Raw genomic sequence first — 21695 nt, forward strand, 5'->3', positions numbered from 1 at the left:
ATATGACATAGCTACCAGAATGTGTTGCTGCTTCTAGCAGTTTCACTTGGAACCAGCAACTTAAACTGAGGTTTAAGATATTAAATCTGTTTGAGATGGCTTACATCATCTCTAATTGCAAATGGCATCTTTCAGTCTGTTCGTTCTGTGAAACCACTGTATGATTTTTATTGGAGCCTGGAGGTTCTTTCTTCTTCGGTTTCACATTCATTTCATGAACAATTTACAAATGCATATTGGAGAGTAGAATAAGCTACAACATTGATCATGCATATCCAGCTGCAAGTATTCTTCCTCTTCCTTAGTATCAATGTATCATATATAGGTAGCTGAATAGCTTAAGTTTACCTATTTTATTTTTATTCTTCAGATATCTGTGTTGGATTATTCATGTTGACGCAGATAGCATGCTCTTGACAAACTCCCAGGGCCGACAGATGGGCTGCCAACATCTTTGTCAATGGCGCCACATTCACCGACATCCCACTCGAAGCACTGCAAGAGCACTGCCACTCAAAGCTTTGTTGGGAATCATCAAAGATGATCTTATGATGGCCACCATAAACGGTCGATTGACAATGAACTCCTAGGGATTTGAGATGGTCAACTCCGTAAACATGGTCCTCCACAAAAAAACTGAATCCTTAAGGGTCACGGACTTCTGATCCATCAACCTCATCCATAGCATTGCAAAGCTCTTCTCCAAACTCCTTGCTAAGTAACTGTCAAGGGCGTTATTGCCCAGCGACGGCGGCCCTCGGCTACGTAGCTCGTAGCCTTGGTCCGTGATAACTGGCGGGGTTATGCCCCCTCGCCTATCCTCGCTGGTCGGGTTATACCCCCTGGCCGGCGGCTTGAGAGGAAGAAGAAGAGAGATAGGTTTAATCTTGCTTGATTTCAAAAGGTCTCCAATTACAAGGCTTTATAGCCTGGACTCCCAACAAGAAAGGAAACTAATCCTCTAAACTTAAGGAAATCTGATAATCTCTTTCTAAACAATCCCTATCTTACCAAACCTGGACTCTCCTAATCTGTCCAAGCCGCCTGGGCGCCTGGCTAGCCACTAACGGCGCCAGCCCCCTTGGCCAGGCTCTGGGCGCGCTCAGCGGCCCTGCGCACATCGCGCAGCCTGCGACGCCTAGTGTAAGTATTTCCCCACATGACATCTCTCCCCTCCTCGAGAGGCAGCTCGTCCTCGAGCTGGAACTGTGGGTACGAAGCGCGGAAGACGTCAACATCTTCCCATGTAGCTGAAGCCGGTGATGACCCCTTCCACTTGATGAGGACTTGACGCACGCCCCTGGCCAAGCGTGACTTGACCACTTGCTCAGGCTCGGGCACCACAGCGCCATGGCGGAGCGGAGGGAGGGGCGGTGGAGCGGCTGGAGGCTCGCCGTGGAACTTCTTGAGAAGGCCCACGTGGAACACGTCGTGGATGCGAGCTTGGGGCGGCAGGTCGAGGCGGACGGCGACGTCGTTGATGAGCTCCACCACCCGATATGGGCCGTAGAACTTGGGCTTCAGCTTGCCGGCAGGAGCCCTGGACAGGGACGCAGCAGGCCTCTGTCGAAGGCGAAGGAGCACCCAGTCTCCCACCAGGTACGAGACCGGCCGATGACCCCGGTCGTAGTGGCGTTTTTGAACTGCCTGGGCCTGCTTGAGGCGGTGCTTGACGTCGGCGATGAACTCAGCGCGTTCCTCCATGGTCTGAGCCACTGCAGCGACCCGGGTCTCGCCCGGCTCGTAGGAGCGAATGGACGGCGGATCCCGGCCGTACACAACACGGAATGGAGTGTCCTGGAGCGAGGACTGGAACGCGGTGTTGAAGACGTACTCTGCCCATGGAAGCCAACGCAGCCAGTCGCGAGGTCTGTCTCCTGTCAGGCAACGCAAATACATGATGATGACTTTGTTAGTGGATTCGGACTGCCCGTCCGTCTGGGGGTGAAAAGCTGTCGACATCTGCAGTTTTGTGCCACTCAGGCGCATCAACTCGCGCCAAAAGTTGGAGGTGAACACCGTGTCGCGGTCGGACACGATGGACTGCGGGATGCCGTGGAGCCGGACGACGTCTGCGAAGAATGCTTGGGCCACCCCCTCCGCCGAGTACGGATGCGCCAAAGGAATGAAGTGGCAATACTTGCTGAATCTGTCGACGACGGTGAGGATGACGGACTTGCCCTTAACGCGGGGAAGGGCCTCGACGAAGTCCATGGCGATGTCGGACCACACCCCCTGCGGCACGGGTAGTGGTAGTAGGAGCCCCGCTGGGTGAAGATGCTCTGACTTGTGGCGCTGGCAGATGGAGCAGCCCCGCACAAAGTCCTGCACCACCGTCTTCATGTGAGGGAAGTGAAAATCGCGACGAAGTCGGTGCAGCGTGCGCTGGACCCCCTCATGGCCCTCCTCGTGGACGGCGCGCAGAGCCTCCTGCAGCAAGGGGGAGGCCGGTGGGAGGTACAGCCGCCCGTTGTACGTGACCAGCCCGTCGGACAGGGCCCAGGGGAGCGCCCGTGTGCCCGCACTGATCTCCTGCTGGAGGGCGACGAGTGCCGGATCGGTTGCGTGAGCCTGGCGCAGACGCTGCACGAACTCGAAGCGGGGCGCGGACAGCACTAGAACCGTGCCCTCCTCGACAGTATCCCGCCGTGAGAGAGCATCAGCCACGGCGTTCGAGTGCCCCGGCTTGTACTCCACGGTGAAGTCGAAGCCCAGCAGCTTGCCAACCCAGTGATGCTGAGGGATGGTTGACAAGCGCTGGTCCAGCAGGTACTTGAGGCTATAGTGGTCGGTCTTGACAGTGAAGCGGCGCCCCCATAAATACGGCCGCCAATGGCGAACTGCGTGCACAAGGCCGATGAGCTCGCGTTCGTAGGCGGCGAGAGCTTGGTGACGTGGCGCCACGGGACGGCTGAAGAAGGCGATGGGGTGGCCCTCCTGGACCAGTACCGCCCCGAAGCCATGCGACGATGCGTCGCATTCGACGACGAACTGCTTGGAGAAGTCCGGCATGGCGAGCACCGGCGCCGAGGTTACCACGTCCTTGAGGGCATCGAACGCAGCAGCGGCCTCGGCGGACCACGAGAAGCCGTCCTTCTTCAGCAGGGCGGTGAGAGGTGCTGCGATGGTCCCATAATTGTGGACGAACTTGCGGTAGTAGCCGGCTAGCCCCAGGAACCCACGCACTGCCCGGGCGGACCGTGGCTGCGGCCAGTCCCGCACGGCTTGGAGCTTGGCGGGGTCCATGGCGACGCCAGCAGCAGAGACGACGTGGCCCAGGTACGCGACCGACGCTGCAGCGAACGCGCACTTGGAGCGCTTGAGGAAGAGCTTGTGGCGCTGCAGCTCGTCGAAGACCGCACGAAGATGGCGTAGGTGATCGGCCCAAGTGCTGCTGTAAATCAAAATATCGTCAAAGAACACCAGCACAAAACGACGGAGGAACGGACGAAGAACATCATTCATCAAAGCCTGGAACGTGGCCGGAGCATTGCATAGCCCAAAGGCCATGACCAGGAACTCATAGAGGCCATCGTGCGTGCGGAACGCCGTCTTGTGGATGTCTGCCGGCCGCATGCGGACTTGATGATACCCCGAGCGGAGGTCGAGCTTGGTGAAGTAGCAGGCCCCGTGGAGCTCATCCAAGAGCTCGTCGACCACCGGTATGGGGAACGCGTCTTTGATGGTGAGCGCGTTGAGCGCTCTATAGTCGACGCAGAAGCGCCACGACCCGTCCGGCTTCTTGACGAGGAGGACCGGGGACGAGAACGCGGAGTCGCTGCGTCGTACGATGCCTTGCTCCATCATGGCGGCGCACTGCCGCTCGAGTTCGTCTTTGTGCGCAGCGGGGTAGCGGTAGGGCCGGACAGCCACCGGCAGCGCGCCGGGCTTGAGGACGATGCTGTGGTCGCGGGTGCGCTGAGGGGGCAGACCAACCGGCTCCGCGAAGAGACTCCCAAAGGCGAGCAGCAGCTCGTCCAGGAGGGTCGTCGGTGCAGTCACGGCGGCGGTGAGGGCTGGCGTGGGTGTGGCCACGTCGGACCAGCACACGCGCCTGTCCTGGCGGGTAAAGGACAGCGTGCGCGCGGTGAAGTCCCACTCAATCCGGCCCAGGGTCACCAGCCATTGGGTGCCCAGGACCAGATCATAACCGGCGATGGGCAGAATGTAGAGGTCGACGCAGAAACCCTCGCCGTCGATGATGATCGGCGCCTGTCGCAGCACGCCTGGACACGCGATGCGTTCGCCATTGGCGACGGTGGCGGTGAGGCGCGGGTCGGCGAGGACAGGGAGGCCGGTGCGCGTCGCAGCCGTCTCCGCGATGAAGTTGTGGGTAGAGCCCGTGTCGAGGAGCGCCGTGAGGGTGACGTCGCCCACGGCCACTCGTACCTGCATCGTATCACAGATGGGCATACCCGTGACGGCGCGGAGGGAGAACACTGGGGCGGCTGGCTCGGCATCGTCAGGAACGGCCTCGTCGTCTGCGAGCTCGACCCCATCAATGAAGAAGATACGGCGGCAGACCCGGTTGTGACCCCTGGAATACGGCTCGTTGCAATTGTAGCAAAGACCGAGGCGTCGTCGTTCGGCTTGTTCCTCGGTCGACAACCGCTTGACCTGGTTGGGCGCGCCCCTGGGTGGCGGTGCTGGGAGTGCTGGCAGGGCCGGCGCCGGGGCCGGGAGCGCCAGGGGTGCTGGAGCCGGTCTGACCGCCGGCCGGGGTGCTGGACCAGCGCGCGGGGCTGGTGGCGGGAGCGCGGCCTGGGCGCGATCCAACTCCATCAGCTCGACCTGGCGCGCCAGACTCATCGCGGCAGCGAGGGTCTCCGGGTTGTGGATGCGAACTGCGTGACTCAGGGGTGGGAGCAGTCCCCCTATGTAGAGCTGAACGCGCTGGGTCTCCTCCAATCTCCCGGCGCGTGGTAGCAGGGCCTGAAAACGATTAGAGTAATCTTCGACAGTACCTGTGCGGCGACACTCCGCGAGCTCGAAGAGCGGAGCCGACCTCAGGGGCGGCCCAAACCGCAGGTGGAGAAGGTCTTTGAAGCGACCCCAGGAAGGAGTGCCCTCGTCCTCTTGCAACTGGATGAACCAGAGCTGTGCGACATCTTCGAGGTTGTAGGATGCCATCCAGACGCGCTCCTCTGCCAAAGTGCGCTGCTGCCGAAAGTACGATTCGCACTTGTTGGTGAAGAGCAGCGGATCGGACTTGCCGTCGAAGCGCGAGAAATCAAGCTTCTGGAACTTGGGGGGACGATCCAAGTCGCGCTGGGCATAAAGAGAGGCGCCGTAGGGCGCAAGTGTCCTAGTTGGGCCTTAAGCCCATTAGTGTTAATTAGTGTCTCTCTTAGTTATTTGTCTATAGGAATAGTACCATATTGTCTAGGCACAAGAGGTGTTAGTCCTATGTACCTTTTATATTCAGCCCATGGGGCACAATGGAAAGCAAACAATGAATTATGAAGAAACAATTCTAGTCTCCCTCAATCTCTCAAGCTCTTGGCAAAGCATAAGGCCTAGCTATCCCAAAAATATCCACGTCCATAACAGTAACAGGCGCCCGCCCACGGCTGAACTCTCTGGCTTCAAACTGTCAAAGCGCATTCATATAATTCTTCTTCAGAATTTTATGCAAACTTAAATTGACTTTAGACAAACTTAAGTCCTTTATTTTTTATATAGTTCTTTTTACCTTTACACGTGATTTTCAGTTTTCCCTTTGGATAGTAATAAAAACAAAGGGGAAACTTTGCTTCTTATCTTTTTTGTGTGTCACACTCACAGCCTCGCACAGGGACACAAAATCCATGGTAAGAAAACTGAAAACATAAATAGCTAGCTAGGATGACGTGTACAACATCATGGCCTTGTTTAGTTCCAAAATTTTTGGCAAATACACATTGCAGTATTTTCGTTTGTATTTGACAAAAGAAAAAGTATACATAACCCCGCAAACTATTTAGGGTGAAAAACTTCATCCCCAAACTATAAAACTGGATATTCTACCCTTGAACATTCAAAATCGGTCAAATAACCCCTAGAGTGGTGGTTTTAGAAGGTGGTTTTGTCTTTTTCTTTTTTATTTATTTCCACTGAATCTTCGAAAAATCATAAAATAAAAAATTCAATTTTTTGGACTCCTGATGAGTAGATCTACACAATGAATATATAATATGGTATACTTTAGTACAAAGTTTTTGTTGTAGCTTTAAATCTATGTTTTTCTATAATTAATAAGAATAATTCATATATGTAGTTCCTATAGTTCAATTGTGGTAAAATTTTTATGGTGGGCTCATTATTGTATGTTTGAATTATGATAAAAGTTTCGTACGCATTGGATCACCTATAACTTAGTTATAGATTTATTTAGCTTTATTCTTATTAAATATACACTTAATTTTCTCAAAAGTGTTGAATCCCGACTTGCAAGCTCGGCGAGAGGGAGAGAGGAACCCAAACCCCTCTCTACCCTAGAAATTCCACCTCCTTTGCAAATGTGCTAACACCACCAAGTGTACACCACCATGTGCAAGTTTGTTAGTATTTCACAAACATTTTTCTAAAGGAGTTAGCCTCTCAACTTGCCACGCCACTCGATCCTAACACGTATGCAAAGTTAGATCGCTTAAGTGGCACTAGATGACGGATATGCAAACAAGTTTGCCTCTCTTGATAGTACGGCCATGTATCCTAAATCCGGTCATAATCTTCTCTACACACTTATGACCAATGAAATGGAAATGCCCTAGATTATACCTTTGCCTTACGCTTTTCATTCCATCTCCTCCGTGTTGATGCAACACATGCACCAACCAATCATCAAATGATATGATCCACTTCATATCATCACGTGACCGTATTGGTTCATCGATCTTGACTTCACTTGCTCTTCACCGTTGCCTTGGTCCATCGGCGCCAAGTCTTGCTCAAGCTTCACCGTCACACACGGTCCCTTGCTTCAAAGCCTCTGACTTGTCCTTCACTCTTGCAACCGGTCCATCGAGCCAAGCCTCATCTTGGTCTTCTCCACCTTGGTCACATGACTCCATGTCATGTCTCATATGCAATGAGCTCCTCCATCATCACATAATCACCTGTGGACTAATCTCCTGTGTATTTCACATAAACACCTAAGTTGTCACTCAATTACCAAAACGGACCTTTCACGCATGCTCCCAGTCCTAGGTCCCGTCCTCGATCGAGTGCCCTGCTGTATGGGGCGTATCGTCTCTACGCCAAGGCACATAATCCAGATACGGTGTGTGCTACTTTCTTCTTCCGCGCCAAAATTCATCTCCTTCATACCATCTACACGGCTCCATCCTTCGTCAAAACACTTGTTCTCGGTCGTCGACAACGAAGATGGCGAGCGCGGCGGCGAGACCAAAGGTCAATGGTGCTGCCACCATATCCCTCAGCCTCGTCCGCGCCGGCATCCATGGCTCCCTCCGCCTCGTCCACGACAGACCCGCCGTGCAGGAGACAAAAGGCTGTGGTGGTGGCACGAGTGGCCGTGGGTGGGCTAATGGCGTGGCCGTGCGGGTCATAGCAATTAAAAAGAAAATAATACAATTTGATTACACATGATTTTATTTGTCATGACAAATAAGGAAGAAAAAACTAGCAAACGTCTTGCATTACTTATAGTATCACATTGTGAATGAACAACAACTGTAACATGGTGTGGAAATAAAATCAAGGAACGTCCAATAATACAAACACATGTGACATATATTTGCTAGTTCATATAAAGTTCAGAGCTAAGTTTAGGGATTACTAAATTTCTGAATGTCACTGTTCACATATCTATTAGTCTGAATGTGCTCTAGTCAAGTATGGATGCATTGATTTTAAGGAGACAACACGGGCAACCTTCAGATAGACTCACCTTCCATGCCTCTGCAGCTCCATGAGCAACATGAGTTCGTATTGAAGTGCCTTCGTATTATTCTACTTTTTTCAATTAGTTTATTTATTATAGTTGCATGCATACATCCATATTTTTCTTTTTCCAATTAATCTATTTACTATTCTCATGCAAGGCGTGTTATGATGCTAAAGGATTGGACCTAAAAAATTAGAATAGCTATGTAGTGGGATGAGATTGAACTCTGATACGCAAATATGGACCGGTTCCAAGGAATTACATGCGGACCAAAAAATAAGGTATTTGTAACTCTATTATTTTCCATTTTTGGAGTCTAGGAGGAATCTTGGTTTAGGAGAAGTCTTACATCTTACATCATATAAGATTACGGGTAACGGAGGGCTCATATAGCACGATATTTAGATCAAACGTTTATTAGAGAGGGTGAGATCTCTCAAAAAAAAACTCGCTCTTTTATAGTGTGACTTAGTTCTGAACAAGTTTAAGTTTAACCAAATTTATATAATAAAATAATAACACCTATGATACCAACTAAGTATTATTAGGCTCTTTATTAATTATATTTTCATAGTATATCTATTTAATGTCATAATTTTTCTATTACTTTGGTTAAACTTGAAATGATTTGACTCTTTAAGATTTTTGTAATGACTTATAATTTGGGATGGAGGGAGTATATCATAAGGGCATGTTTGAAAGCCCAGTAATCTACTAAAAACCCTTGTAAATTACAGGCCACAGTTCTTTTCCAGCCTAAGATACAAAACCTGGTGAAAAACAAGAAGCTTACAATTGAAAAAAGATACCATTGTATCCTTGTGCACAACTAAAATGATATTACAGGTGAAAAACAGTACAATGCATCCAAACAGAGCCTTTTAGACCTGGTGGTAAATTAAGACTTGTTTGGTACAGCTCACAACAGTTTCATGATCTGTTGTGAGCTGTTTTTTTACCAAACACTTATTTTCAAAACAGCTTCATGAGTGAAGCTGTTTTTCTCCTCCTCTCACAAAAACATAACTTGGGATAAAGCTGAAAAAAGTAGCTTATTGCAGCTCTCTCCCTCATTTCTCTCTCTCAACTATGTATGAAGTAGTTGGTGAAGCTATTTTGCCAAACACTTTTTCCAAAATAGCTCAGCTTCATCTAGAAAGTCACTCGTGAAGCTATTTTCTAAAAAAACAGTTTTACTAGTGAACTATGTTACACAGATACGGATACGCGTATCGGTATCGGAAGGATACGGATACGCGGATACGTCAATTTCCTGAAAAAACCGATACGTGGATACGTTTAATAATTAAAAAAATAAAAATAATACAGGTCTAAATTTAAAGCTGATAGCAATAAAGTTGATAGCAATATATGGTCGCAAGTACTATTATTACAGAACAATATGTCTCAAATATAGTAGTCTCACTTCTCAAATTTAGGAAACTAATAGAAGGCTTCAGGCTTGCAATTTATTCAGCCTACATGCAACATTGCAACAGCCAGCAAGACAGCAGCAAGCCAGCAAGCCAGCAAGGTCTTATTCCCTACTCACTTGTCCCGTTGTCATCCACTACATCATGCTGCTCGTGCTCAGCATCCAAACCAAAAGTCATAGCTTGCAATTCTGGTTCATCAAGAGACATGTCAGCCACTTCAAGAATGCCAATACCACCAAGTGAATCAAAAGAGTCCCCTCCTACATCCCACATCCTTGTCTCTCCTGTCTTGTATGCATCACTTTTTCTGGATAGATGCCTCAGATTTGTGTGCACAAAGACCAGATCTTCAGCACGCTCTGGAGTTAAAGCATTTCTCTTCAAACTATGGATAAAGCTGTAGGTGCTCCAATTTCTTTCACAGCAAGAAGATGAGGCTGGTTGACTAAGCAATTTCATGGCCAAACTCATCAACATGGGAGCAGCTTGTCCATGATTTGTCCACCAAGTCATAGGGGAAATAGCCCATCTATCATGGATTGAGTCAGGATCATTAAACTCTTCAGAACAACTAGAGAACTTTGCATACTCTTCTTTTACTTTTGCTAAGTCTTCTGGATTGGGAAAGAACTTCTTGAAGCAAACCATCCTCATTTTTGACACCTCTTTATCCTTGTGGGGTGGTTCACGGCCAACACCTTCTTCAAGCCACTTTTTGCTATAATATCTGCAGTAGTCAATTCGACTTTATGATTTAGTCAATGGAAGAATATGAATGACACAAGTGACATGTCAATTTTTACCTTGGATTAAGTGAATGAGCTAAACAATGAAGTGGATTATTTCCTTTTGTCCACCTAGCAATCAATATGTCATAAATAACAGAGTACAAGTCTGAATCCTCATCTTCTTGCTTGCCCTCATATCAATATATCTCTTTCTTCACTTTCTCTATCATTGAATCCCACATCTCATAAACTAAGTGAAGACATGGTGTGTCGGTGTCTGTCATACAAATCATTTCATATATGGGAGTGGTAATCCTAAGAATATAGTTTACCTTATCCCACCATACATCATTAAGTATCAAGTCCTTCACAATTTGGGCTGTTGGAGTTGGAGAATCATCTCTGACTTCTTTGTAGATGCTCCATTTGTCACTAATCACCATTTGTTGGAGGGCTGATTTTACCTCAACAAAGCGCTTCAGCATGCATACAACAGAGGCAAATCTGGTTTCAGCAATAGAAAGCAACTTCAAACGGCTGAACTCATTGAACATTGAAAGCCGCATGCCATGATTCATTATGAAATTCTTTATCATAGCAGCCTCAGTCTTGACATCATGTATAAATTCAAGCTGCTCCCAAACAAATTTGTCATCATCAGAAGGATTATTTCCTATTTTAGGTTCACATATACTTTTCAAAGCAAGGTTAAGGGTATGCACAACACATGGTGTCCAAAATATATTATTATACTCCGCCTCAGTTATTAGACCAGCACCTTTGCAATTTGCAGCATTGTCAGTAATTATTTGGACCACATTATCTCGACCTACTTCTTCTATTATTGCCCTCAATTTTTCAGCAATGTATTCTTTGCTTTTGATCTCACCTTCACAATTATCAGCTCTCAAGAACATAGGTGACTTGTCGCAAACAGCCACAAAATTGATTATTGGTCGCTTCTGAGGATCTGACCAGCCATCAGTGCAGATTGTGACTCCCTTCTCTGACCATGTGCTCTTTGTGCTCTCCAACAAACGCTCTATGTGCCTCCTTTCTTGCTTCAAAAGTCCCTCTCTAACTCTGTTGTAACCAGGCATCACATAACCTTGCATGTTCCTGCTGCTAGCAAAGGCAAAAGCTTCTCGAAGATATGGATTTCTCAAAAAGTTGAAAGAAACCCCTCCAGAATAAATTGCTCTACTGATCAAAGTATCCAAGTGATTACGGTCTTCCGCTCTCCAAGCTTTTTCCAATGCAGAAGTAGGCCCCCTCTTAGACTTCTTGTTGGTGTCATCGGTATTGCTCAAGGAAGGAGCAGTAGGTAGTGAAACCATTCTGGACCTGGATTTTTCTACCAGATTCTTGCACCTTTCAATTTCCTTTCTCATTGCACTCAACATTTCATATGTGACATTAGGACATTTACCTATTCCCTTTCCTGAAATCTGCAGCAAATGAGCCTCAACTCTAGTGTAACTACTCAGTTTTTGCATTGGACAGTATTTGCAGCGCCACATAGCATTTCCTCCACCAGTTTTAGGCTTCTCCAGAATAATCACATGATCCCAAAGTGGAGCCTTAATGTCTGTTGGCTGTGTGGCTGCAGATCCTACACTACCAGTACCACTAGCACTAGCACCACTCAAATTGGGAGACGCCATCTACAATAATCAAGCAATAGGAATCACTAACTCTAGCTCCACTACTGAAATAGAACGGATCGAGAATGGGGAAGGGGATTCACTCACTCACTGGAGGTCGACCCCGATCCAGCAGGCTGGAGACTTGGCGATGGCGAGTGGCGAGCAGGGGCGGACCGGCGGACGGTGCTCGGCAGGCTGGAGACTTGGCGATGACGAGCGGACGGGTGCTTGCCTGCTGCCGGCGGACGGAGAGCAGGGAAGCCAGGGAGGGTCGCGCCGTCCCTGAGAGGATGGTCGTCGGATGGGAGCAGGGAAGCCAGCGGATGGGACGGGTGCTTGCCTGCTCAGGCGGCTGCTCGTCGCCGTCGAGCGGACGGCGGCATCGCGGATGGGAGCGCGTGCGAGTCGCGGGCGGCGGGTCGGGGGTCGCGGCGAGTCGCGAGCAGAGGCGGCGTCGCGGATGGGAGCGCGTGCGGTGTGTCGTGCGTGAGGGTAGGGCAACGCAGTGGATAAGTGCTTGACTGGGCTGTTGTTGGGCTGGGCCGTATCCACCAAAGCAGATACGCGAATGCTGAGACACATACGTATCAGCCCAGCGTATCCGATTTTTTAAAAAATAATTAAAATTTGGATACTCCGCGGATACGTATCGGTGGCGTATCGGATACGTATCCGTGTCCGATACGTATCCGATACGCGATACGCTCATATCCTGAAGTATCCGTGTAACGTAGCTAGTGAAGTTAAGCTGTGCCAAAGCCCTAAAGCATCAAGGACTAACAAATCAATCATTTGTTGTTGTACTTGTCTGCGCTAATCCTCTTGCTCGATCGATGTTGCTTCCGCTTGTTCTTCCATGGATTCCCTGACCCCCAATTGTTTTCTTCTTGCCTACTCACACTACTGCCGGCTGCTCTAACGCTCAAAACATTTTTTTTAGATTATTATAGCCAAGACCCAGTCCGTCTTCTAGCAGGTGGCACAGGCACCGCATTTGCCATTTGGCAACCAGCTGCGAAGCAAATCATATCCCCGGCCGGCACCGCCATATATCTAGCACAAGTAATGCCCGCCCACGACACCACGAAGCCAGTCCCGCTCCCGGTGGAGACATGGCGCCACTGCTCCGTGCGTGGCCCTACCTTCTCCCGCTGCTCGCGCTGCTGCCCTGCCTCTGCTGCCTCGCAGGCCTCGCGGTCGCGCAGTCGCAATCCCAACCGGCGGCAGAGGTGGACGAGGCGCAGCTGCTGCTCCAGATCAAGAGTGCGTGGGGGGACCCACGCGTGCTCGAGGGGTGGAAGAACACCTCGGCACCGGGCGGGCACTGCAGCTGGCGATTCATCAAGTGCAACGCGGCCGGGCGCGTCGTGATGCTTACCCTCGCCGGCACCGCCGCCGTCGCAGGCCCTTTCCCCGACGCCATCGGCGGCCTCTCGGCCCTGGCCTACCTCGACGTCTCCAGCAACAACATCTCCGGCGCGTTCCCGACCACGCTGTATCGCTGCGCTTCGCTCGACTACCTCGACCTGTCGCAGAACAACTTCACCGGTGAGCTGCCGTCAGACATCGGCCGCCGCCTGACGCCGAATCTAACAACTCTGTTGCTTCACAGCAACGGATTCAGTGGCTCCATCCCAGCGGATCTCGGTGCGCTAACAAGCCTTCAGTACTTGGACCTCGGAGGAAACCCGTTCGACGCTGGCGGGCTGCCAGCCTCATTAAAGAACCTGTCCAAGCTGCTCTACCTTGACGCGTCGCAGTGCAACCTCGTTGGCGACTTCCCGAGCCATGTGCTTGAGATGTCGGAGTTGGAGGTACTGGACCTGTCAATGAACGCCTTGACAGGAAGCATACCTCCGAGGATTTGGAGCCTCAAGAAGCTGCAAGCATTGTATTTGTGCAGGACCAACCTCACCGGTGAGATAGTGGTTGATGATGAGTTCGCCGCCAAGAGCTTAGGACGTATCACCATTTTTGACAACTATAACCTTACTGGAAGCATCCCGGAAGTCTTTGGGCATTTGGAGAACCTCACACACTTGTTCCTCTACAGCAACAACCTCTCCGGCGAGATACCAGAGAGCATCGGCCGATTACCGTCACTTTATCTGTTGGATCTATCCAATAACAGGTTTAATGGCACGCTCCCACCGGATCTTGGGAAGCATTCTGACTTGGTTTCGGTTAATGCTGATAATAACAAGCTTACAGGCGCCATCCCAGAAGGCCTGTGCTCCAAAGGACAGTTCGTTTCCCTCTCCGCCCGTGGCAACCATTTGAACGGCTCCATCCCGACAGGCCTCGCCGCCTGCAAATCTCTGGAATGGCTGGCTCTAGACGATAACCAGCTCTCTGGAAATGTGCCACTAGCTCTTTGGACGGCCACGCAGCTTAGCTACTTGACGTTAAGGAATAACCAGCTCAGTGGGAATCTTTTTTAGAAATAATCTTGTACACATCATCCTACCTAGGTATATATGTGTTCCGTTTTCTTACCATGGTTTGGGTTAACAGGAAAATTGAAAAACATGTGTAAATTAAAGTCCAAAAAAAGACACATAAAATAAAGTTTTCATAAATTTACAAATTATTTTAAGTTTTTTCTCTCTCATCTATGCATGAAGCGGTGAAGCTATTTTACCAAACACTTTTTCTAAAACAGCTCAGCTTCACCTAAAAAATTGTTCATGAAGCTATTTTCTAAAAATACAACTTTACTAATGAAGTTGAACTGCGCCAAACAAGCCTTAATCTTCTAATATAAGCTGGAGGAGTGACAGGTTCATTCTTTTAATGGGTTGGTTTAGAGCATCTCCAAGAGTTCCTTATATTTTTTTCCTCAAAATATAGTATTTGTCAACTCCCAAACACTACAAGGATTGGTGCTTTACATGACGATGGATTTGGTCACAGATTGTCGAAAAGGATAGTTATCTTTTGACTTCCCTTTGATGTCAAGAATGGTACCAACCAAGCTTTCACACAAATTTTTTTCAATGTGCATGACATCAAGATTATGTCTGAGCTTTAGAGATTGCCAATAGGGTAAGTCCCATAAACATACCCTTCTACCCCAAATTGGCACACGATTCCCAGAATGCTTCCTTTTCTCTCCAACTCTTACATCTCTAACCTTTTCTAATTCTTCTAGCAGCTCTTCTTTGGTGAAAGTACCTGGCTTTGCACTACTACTATGGAGAGACTCAAAATCACTTGCCTTACGCAAACGATGACCTCTTGGAAGGAAACGACTGTGTCCAATATAACATAGTTTGCTCCTTATGGCATAGGACATAGGGTTTTTGTCACAATGGAGACAAGCAAAATAACCACTTGTGGTACGGCCAGATAAAGTACTCAGTGCTGGATAGTCATGAATGCACCACAAGACTACAACACGAAGGTTAAAATCTTTTCCGGTCAAAGCATCAAAAGTATCCACACCAGACCATAGCTGAAGTAAATCTTCTACAAGTGGCTGCAAGAAAATATCAAAGGTCTTCCCTGGTGAATGAGGACCAGGAATCAACAAAGACATCATGAAATTAGATTTTTGCATGCACAACCAAGGTGGTAAGTTGTATGGAATGACAAAAACTGGCCACATGCTATAAGATGAACTCATGTTGTTAAAAGGGTTGAAGCCATCTGTGGCAAGTCCAAGTCTTAGGTTCCGTGCATCTTGGGCAAAATCAGGCCAGCACTGGTCAAAATCTTCCCATGCCTTTCCATCTGCGGGATGGGTCATTTCCTTCTCATTGTGTTTCCTCTTCAACTTATGCCATTGTACTTCCTCAGATGATTTCTTCGAAATAAACAACCTTTGTAGCCTAGGGATCAATGGAAAATGCCGCAATACCTTTGCAGGAACCTTCTTTTTCTCAGGATCTTTCCATCTTGAGGCATCACAAACTGGACAATTATCATGTTCTGCATAATCGTTCCTAAATAGCACACAATTGTTCGGGCAAACATGAATTGATGTATAACCAAGTCCCAAATCACGTAGCATTTTCTTTGCTTCATCATATGATTTAGGGATAGTGTTGAACTCTGGGAAAGCTTCTGACAATATCTTCAAAAATACTGAAAATGCTGAGTTAGTGATCCTATAGTATGACTTGACATGGAGCAGCTTGATCACAAATGTCAACCTTGAGAAATTGGTGCAACCGGGATATAGATCACGCTTAGCCTCTTCAATCAGAACTTTGAATCGTGATGCAGCATCAGTGGATGGGTTTCCATCTTCATGTCCATCCTCAGGTACATGTTCAGAGCCGACAAGGTCCCTTAACATCCCATCAAATCCATCGTCAGCAGGCACTGGTTCCTCCAAAGAGTTATCATTTCCATCTTAAGGCACTGGTTCCTCCAAAACATGAATATTGCTGCTCTCTCCATGGAGTATCCACCTTGTATATGTACTGCACATGCCATTGAGCAGTAGGTGTCTCTGCACATCACTTTGGGGCATATACTTCTGGTTCAAACAAGTCTTACATGGGCACAAAATTTCTTCTGACTCATTAAACCTCTCTTTGATGAAGTTCATGAAAGAGGTCACACCATAAACATACTGACTTGTAAAAAGTACACCATGCACCCAACTTCTATCCATCTACAACAAAAATTGAGGAACATACATCTCAAATTCGTTACAACCACAACAGCACTGAATTTATTCACAATGCAAAATTCATACCAATTAAAGTAGTGGGGAGGCCTGCTGCTGCTTACCAGACAAAGTCAAATGTGGGTGCCAATGGATACTATGCAGGGAAGCCTTCACGAAGCCAGGCAGAACACACACCACGGCAGCCCCCTTTGCCTCCTCCACCTCCGCCGCAAACGCCACCGGCACCGGGTCAAACAACGTCTTCGCCGCAAACACCAGCTGCCGGTCACCTACGCCGCCGCCGTGGCCACAAATCACCGCCGCCGTGGCCGCAAATCGCTGCTACGCGAATGGCCGGCACCAACGCCTCTGCTCTGCACCTCCTAAGCCACTGCCACCTCCCAGTAAACCACAGCCAGATCCACCAATGAGCCGCCGGCTGCGCCTCCGCCGTGGCCTCTAACGCCGCCGTGGAAGCTGGCACGGACTGGGCAGGGCGCGGCGTGGAAGTTCGGATAGGGGCGGCGGACTGGACTCTGCTGTGCGGACAAGTCAAAAGGCATTAATCTTAATGCAATGTGTTTCGTACAAAAAAAAGGAAACGCAATACCCAACAAGACAACAGTAGTCCAGTGGTAACCTCTCACGAGTGGACCTCTGAGAGGTCCTGGGTTCGAACTCTAGGATCGCCGAAAGGCGCAACATTTTGTCCATTTTAACTATAACCGAAAGGTGGGTCGCACCTGTCCGATTTACACCTCAACTTCTTGCCGACAACTGGGTCCCACATTTGTACCTGTCCGGCGTCCAAATCAGCACCACGTTGGATGATTAAATTGTGACCAAATCAGTCCATTTTAACTATAACCGAAAGGTGGGTCGCACCTGTCCGATTTACACCTCAACTTCTTGCCGACAACTGGGTCCCACATTTGTACCTGTCCGGCGTCCAAATCAGCACCACGTTGGATGATTAAATTGTGACTGTACCTGTCCGGCGTCCAAATCAGCACCACGTTGGATGATTAAATTGTGACCAAATCAGTCATTCGTCACGTATACACAAGTGAAGTGCCACAGCACTCTGTGAAGGGTAGCTCGTTCGTCACGGATATTACAACACTCTGTGACGGTTAGCCTGTCACAGTTGTATCACCCTAAGAATGACTAGTGTAATTCTGTGATGATTTTTAAGAAGGTCATAAGAAAACGTCATGTAAAACACCATTTCTTGTAGTGAAATTAGTATGGAGAGAAAAAAAGGTAAATCTCTAAGAGTTTCTTATATTTTTATCCTAACTTTTTTTCTTGGCACTTGTTTTCCAATGACCCGGTCTCAAGTTTTGAATCAGAAACTTTGAATTTGTTTTTATATAGGTTTAAACCCTTCCACTAGATCTTTACCTTGCGCTTTTCTCACCTAGAACCCTGTCTTTCCTCCTTTTCCTTTCCTACCTCCTTCTACTTCTCCGGATGTGCACTCCCAGGCCACAAGTATATTTGCGCATAGGTGACGGTGGTTTACCAAGTATTGAAATATGGAAAAGAGATATAGGAACTCTTGGAGATGATTTTTTTTCTCCTTTCCAAAAAAAAACATGGATGGAGAAGGAATGTTCTTAGATTGGGTTTGTTAGAAATTCGGGATAGGCAAGGCTGTTTTTGAATTCTTCACTTCTGGATTAATATTGGTTGAATACATGGATTCTTCATGAGGTTCTCCAGATGTTGTCCGCATAGATGTTATATGGTTTTGCATATTAGTTATATAATATGCTTCTTCAGCTGTATGTTAACTCGATGTGGATCCACGTGTATATCTACTAATTGGCACGATATATATCTTCCTATTATGCTAAATTTCGTCTAGCAAATTTTAATTATTTTGGATAGAATATTAAGGTGTGAACACAAGCCTTTAAATCCACTGTTCAGCTTTTGATTTTTTTAATTACAGAATAAAAGCATTCTGGCCTTCACATTCACAATTGAATGCTTATAGCCAAACAATACAAATACGGTACTTAGACCAATGTTTCGCAACACAGACAACAAAAACGCCCCTAGTCAACTCCAGACTACTGGCTGCAGCAACACAGATAGCCCACTGCTCAAAACCTCTAAACAACATTAGTGACATTACAGCAACAAAGCATTGCACTTCTATTCTTCTCTAGCTCTTCCACACCTGGCCAATAAAAAACTGTAGTGCCACTCCTTCCAGATGTCGGCCTGCATCCATCGTTCAAGATCCCTCTCCCTCTTTAGACAACAAGGACCATTGCCGGATCCAATATGCCCCCTGAAAATTACCTGCAGATAAGAGTTAGCCATTGATCCTTGAAACACCGTATCATTTCTATTCAACCATAATGCCCAACACAAAGCCGCTATTCCCACCATTAATTGATTTCTTAGCCCTAGAGCAAAGCTCCTTATCCAAGATCCAAACATGTGAGTTGTGCTTCTTGGTGGTATAATGTTAAAGGCGATGATCAACAAATTCCAAACAAACCGGGCCACCCAACAATTGAAAAAAGGGTGTTGAATGGTTTCTTCTAAACCACAAAACTTGCATTTAGAATCCCCCTTCCACCTTCTCTTTAATAAATTGTCCTTTGTTAAAACCACCCCTCTCTTCAAGTACCATAAGAAAATCTTAATTTTCAAAGGTATCTTTGTTTTCCAGAATATCCCATTCCCCCCAATTCTCTCCTCCTTCATTATTTCTTTATAAAGGGACTGAGTTGTGAAGACACCATCTTTCTTTATTAGCCAGATGAACCTGTCTTTGTCATTGTTTAAAATGACCTTGCTCATTTTTCTCAATCCCATTGTTCTGTTGTATTTGTTCTCCTCATGTCTCATCCAATGTCTTGATGTTTCCATTCTCAATGTCCTTACTGTCCTTGTCAAAAAAATGTCCTTACTGCACCCTTGGCTAATATGTCAGACCACTTTCCCTTTATGCTCTTCTGCCCTCACTCTCCAGTCCAACCATCCTAGTTTCCCTTTAGCCACCACCACTTACATAGTCTAAATTAGAGTATTTGTGTGTTATTGTGCATGGCCTTAGGAGAAAATAAATGCAAAAAATACCCTTGACAGTTTTTTTATCCCAATCCAGAACACTTTTATGGTATTAGCGTGGAACCTTGGTTTTTGCCGTGGTAGGTTTCACTAACAAATCATGGAACAAACTGTATCTCAAATTGTCAACAAATTTAGTTGAAAATGACGAGATCCACATCAGCTGGTCACAACTTCATAAACTGACTTTAATCAAGTGGATCATATGTTATGTGGCTATGGTATGCATATGTGTAAAGGTGAATGGAGCATGCCATTATCGTTCATGTATTCATAAAATACCAAGAGAGGAAAGCCTAGAAAAGTGGTCACTAAATGTCAAAACTGACTAGATGTCATCTCTAGCATATTTCTAATAGTTTTGTTGGTTATTTAATTTGCAAATATATAAAGTGTAAGCCAAGAAAAGTGGTCACTGAATGTCCAAACTGACTAGATACCATGTCATCTCTAGCTTATTTCTAATAGTTTTGTTGGCTAAAGCAAAAATCTGCTGAGATACATGACCTACCATGTGTATAAATAGTCATCAAATTAGTAGTTAATCCATCTCCCATACTATTGAGACCAACTAGCAACATACAAAGTGAAGTACACTAGCAACATCTTAGCAACAATGGCCGCCAAGTCGTTGGTCGTCCTTGTGCTCCTTGCTCTTTTGGCAAGCGCTACTGCCAACGATTCCGCTCCTTACTCTTCCTTGCTTATTCACAGTGCTCACAATCTCCTATTGCCGCTGGTATTCCACTGCTACTGACAATCAATCAAGTATCTGCGGCGAACCTTGTTGCTTAACTCCAGCAACAACAGTTTCTTCCATTCAATCAACTAGTTGGGGCGAACCCCGCTGCCTACTTGCAGACACAACAGATACTACCATTGAACTAGCTTGCTCTTGTGAGCCCTACTACTCTCTTGCAGCAGCAACAGTTTCTTCCACTCAATCAACTAGCTGGAGTGAACTCCATTGCCTACTTGCAGCCACAACAACTACTACCATTCAACCAGCTTGCTCTTGGGAGCCCTGCTACTTTCTTGCAACAACAATAGTTGTACCCGCAGGCTATGGCAAACATTGCCACCTTCTTGCAACAACAACAATTGCTGCCATTCTACCCGCAAGCTGTGGCAAACATTATTGTCCTCTTCTTGCAGCAGCAACAACAACAACAATTGCTGCCATTCTACCCTCAGGCTGTGTCAAACATTGCCATCTTCTTGCATAACAACAATTCCTGCCATTCAGCCAACTAGCTCTGACGAACCCTGCCGCCTTATTGCAAACACAACAGCTCCTGCCATTCTACCCACAAGTTGTGGCCGCCTTCTTGCAACAACAACAATTGCTGTCATTCAACCAACTAGCTTTAACGAACCCTACTGCCTTATTGCAACAACCCATCATTCGTGGTGCCATCTTCTAGATTGCATATGATTTGTAGTGTAATAATGAAGTTTTCATGCTGATGCATGTGACTTCTCGATAATAAGAAATTATAGTTTCATATTCTAAATTTCAATGTATCAAAGTGTGTTCCATAATTTTTGTTGCCCTAAGACCGAATATCAAAACCTTGAATCCATACGTGAATAAATATGCACTACCACACACAAACATCATAGAGAGGTGGGGCTACCGGCTAGGTGAAGGATGCAGCCATGGGGGATGAGAGGGTTGATGTGCTAAGAGCAAGTATTATGGTGGGCTGTAAGCTTAGTAAATGCTGATGTGGAGGAGAGAAGAGATGAGAGAGAGGAGAAGCAGGCTGTAAGCTTACAGCCAGCTTGGACACAAAAACCAAAAAACTTTGTGAGAGATAAGTGGACCATATATTAATAGTGAATAGCTAACTATTGTATGGGTGGGCTGGGAGAAGGCTATAAAGAACCTTACAGCCAGCAAGTAGGTTGTATTACTAAACTTGCTCTAAGGTTGCATAGAGGGATTAGGCTGAAATATGTTGTCGGGCTAGAACTGGTTATCACTATTATTCGAGGTTAGGAACCAAATTCAGTTACCTTGAACCTGAGACCAAACCTTTAATCGAAGTTTATTTTGGATCTTAACCTTAGGTATTTCAGTTTGGTTTTTGGATAATTAGTTATGAATACTCTTCTTTACAACCACGAGCAGCATTAGAGAACAGTCCAAGTTCAGCGTTATCCAATTCTGTTTATTCTTCAGAAACCTTTACGTGTTGAGTTAGGCCTTGTTTAGTTCACCTCAAAAACCAAAAAGTTTTCAAGATTCTCTGTCACATTGAATCTTTCGGCACATACATGAAGCAT

General features: G+C 47.0%; 2 protein-coding genes and 1 pseudogene across 2 annotated transcripts; 2 read left to right on the plus strand and 1 right to left on the minus strand.

Annotated features, from left to right (window-relative positions):
• On the plus strand, window positions 12800-14144 carry LOC8074279 (probably inactive leucine-rich repeat receptor-like protein kinase At2g25790). The gene has a single exon (XM_002442355.2). The coding sequence runs from the start codon at window positions 12811-12813 to the stop codon at window positions 14137-14139; it is 1329 nt and encodes a 442-aa protein (XP_002442400.1). The 5' UTR covers window positions 12800-12810; the 3' UTR covers window positions 14140-14144.
• LOC110429536 lies at window positions 14586-16840 on the minus strand. The gene is made up of 2 exons (XM_021445596.1): window positions 16439-16840; window positions 14586-16319 (listed from the first exon to the last, which is right to left on the minus strand). Exon 2 carries the CDS (start codon window positions 15996-15998, stop codon window positions 14586-14588), a length of 1413 nt encoding a protein of 470 aa, XP_021301271.1. The 5' UTR covers window positions 15999-16319; window positions 16439-16840.
• Window positions 20023-20930, plus strand: LOC8069693 (annotated as a pseudogene).

The sequence above is a fragment of the Sorghum bicolor genome, chromosome 8 (genome assembly GCF_000003195.3).
Source record: "Sorghum bicolor cultivar BTx623 chromosome 8, Sorghum_bicolor_NCBIv3, whole genome shotgun sequence".
Lineage (NCBI taxonomy): Eukaryota > Viridiplantae > Streptophyta > Magnoliopsida > Poales > Poaceae > Sorghum > Sorghum bicolor.

What these genes read in the sequence shown, in the direction of transcription:
- LOC8074279 (XM_002442355.2), top strand. Translation starts at nt 12,811, where the DNA reads ATGGCGCCACTGCTCCGTGCGTGGCCCTACCTTCTCCCGCTGCTCGCG.
- LOC110429536 (XM_021445596.1), bottom strand. Translation starts at nt 15,998, where the DNA reads ATGTTAAGGGACCTTGTCGGCTCTGAACATGTACCTGAGGATGGACAT.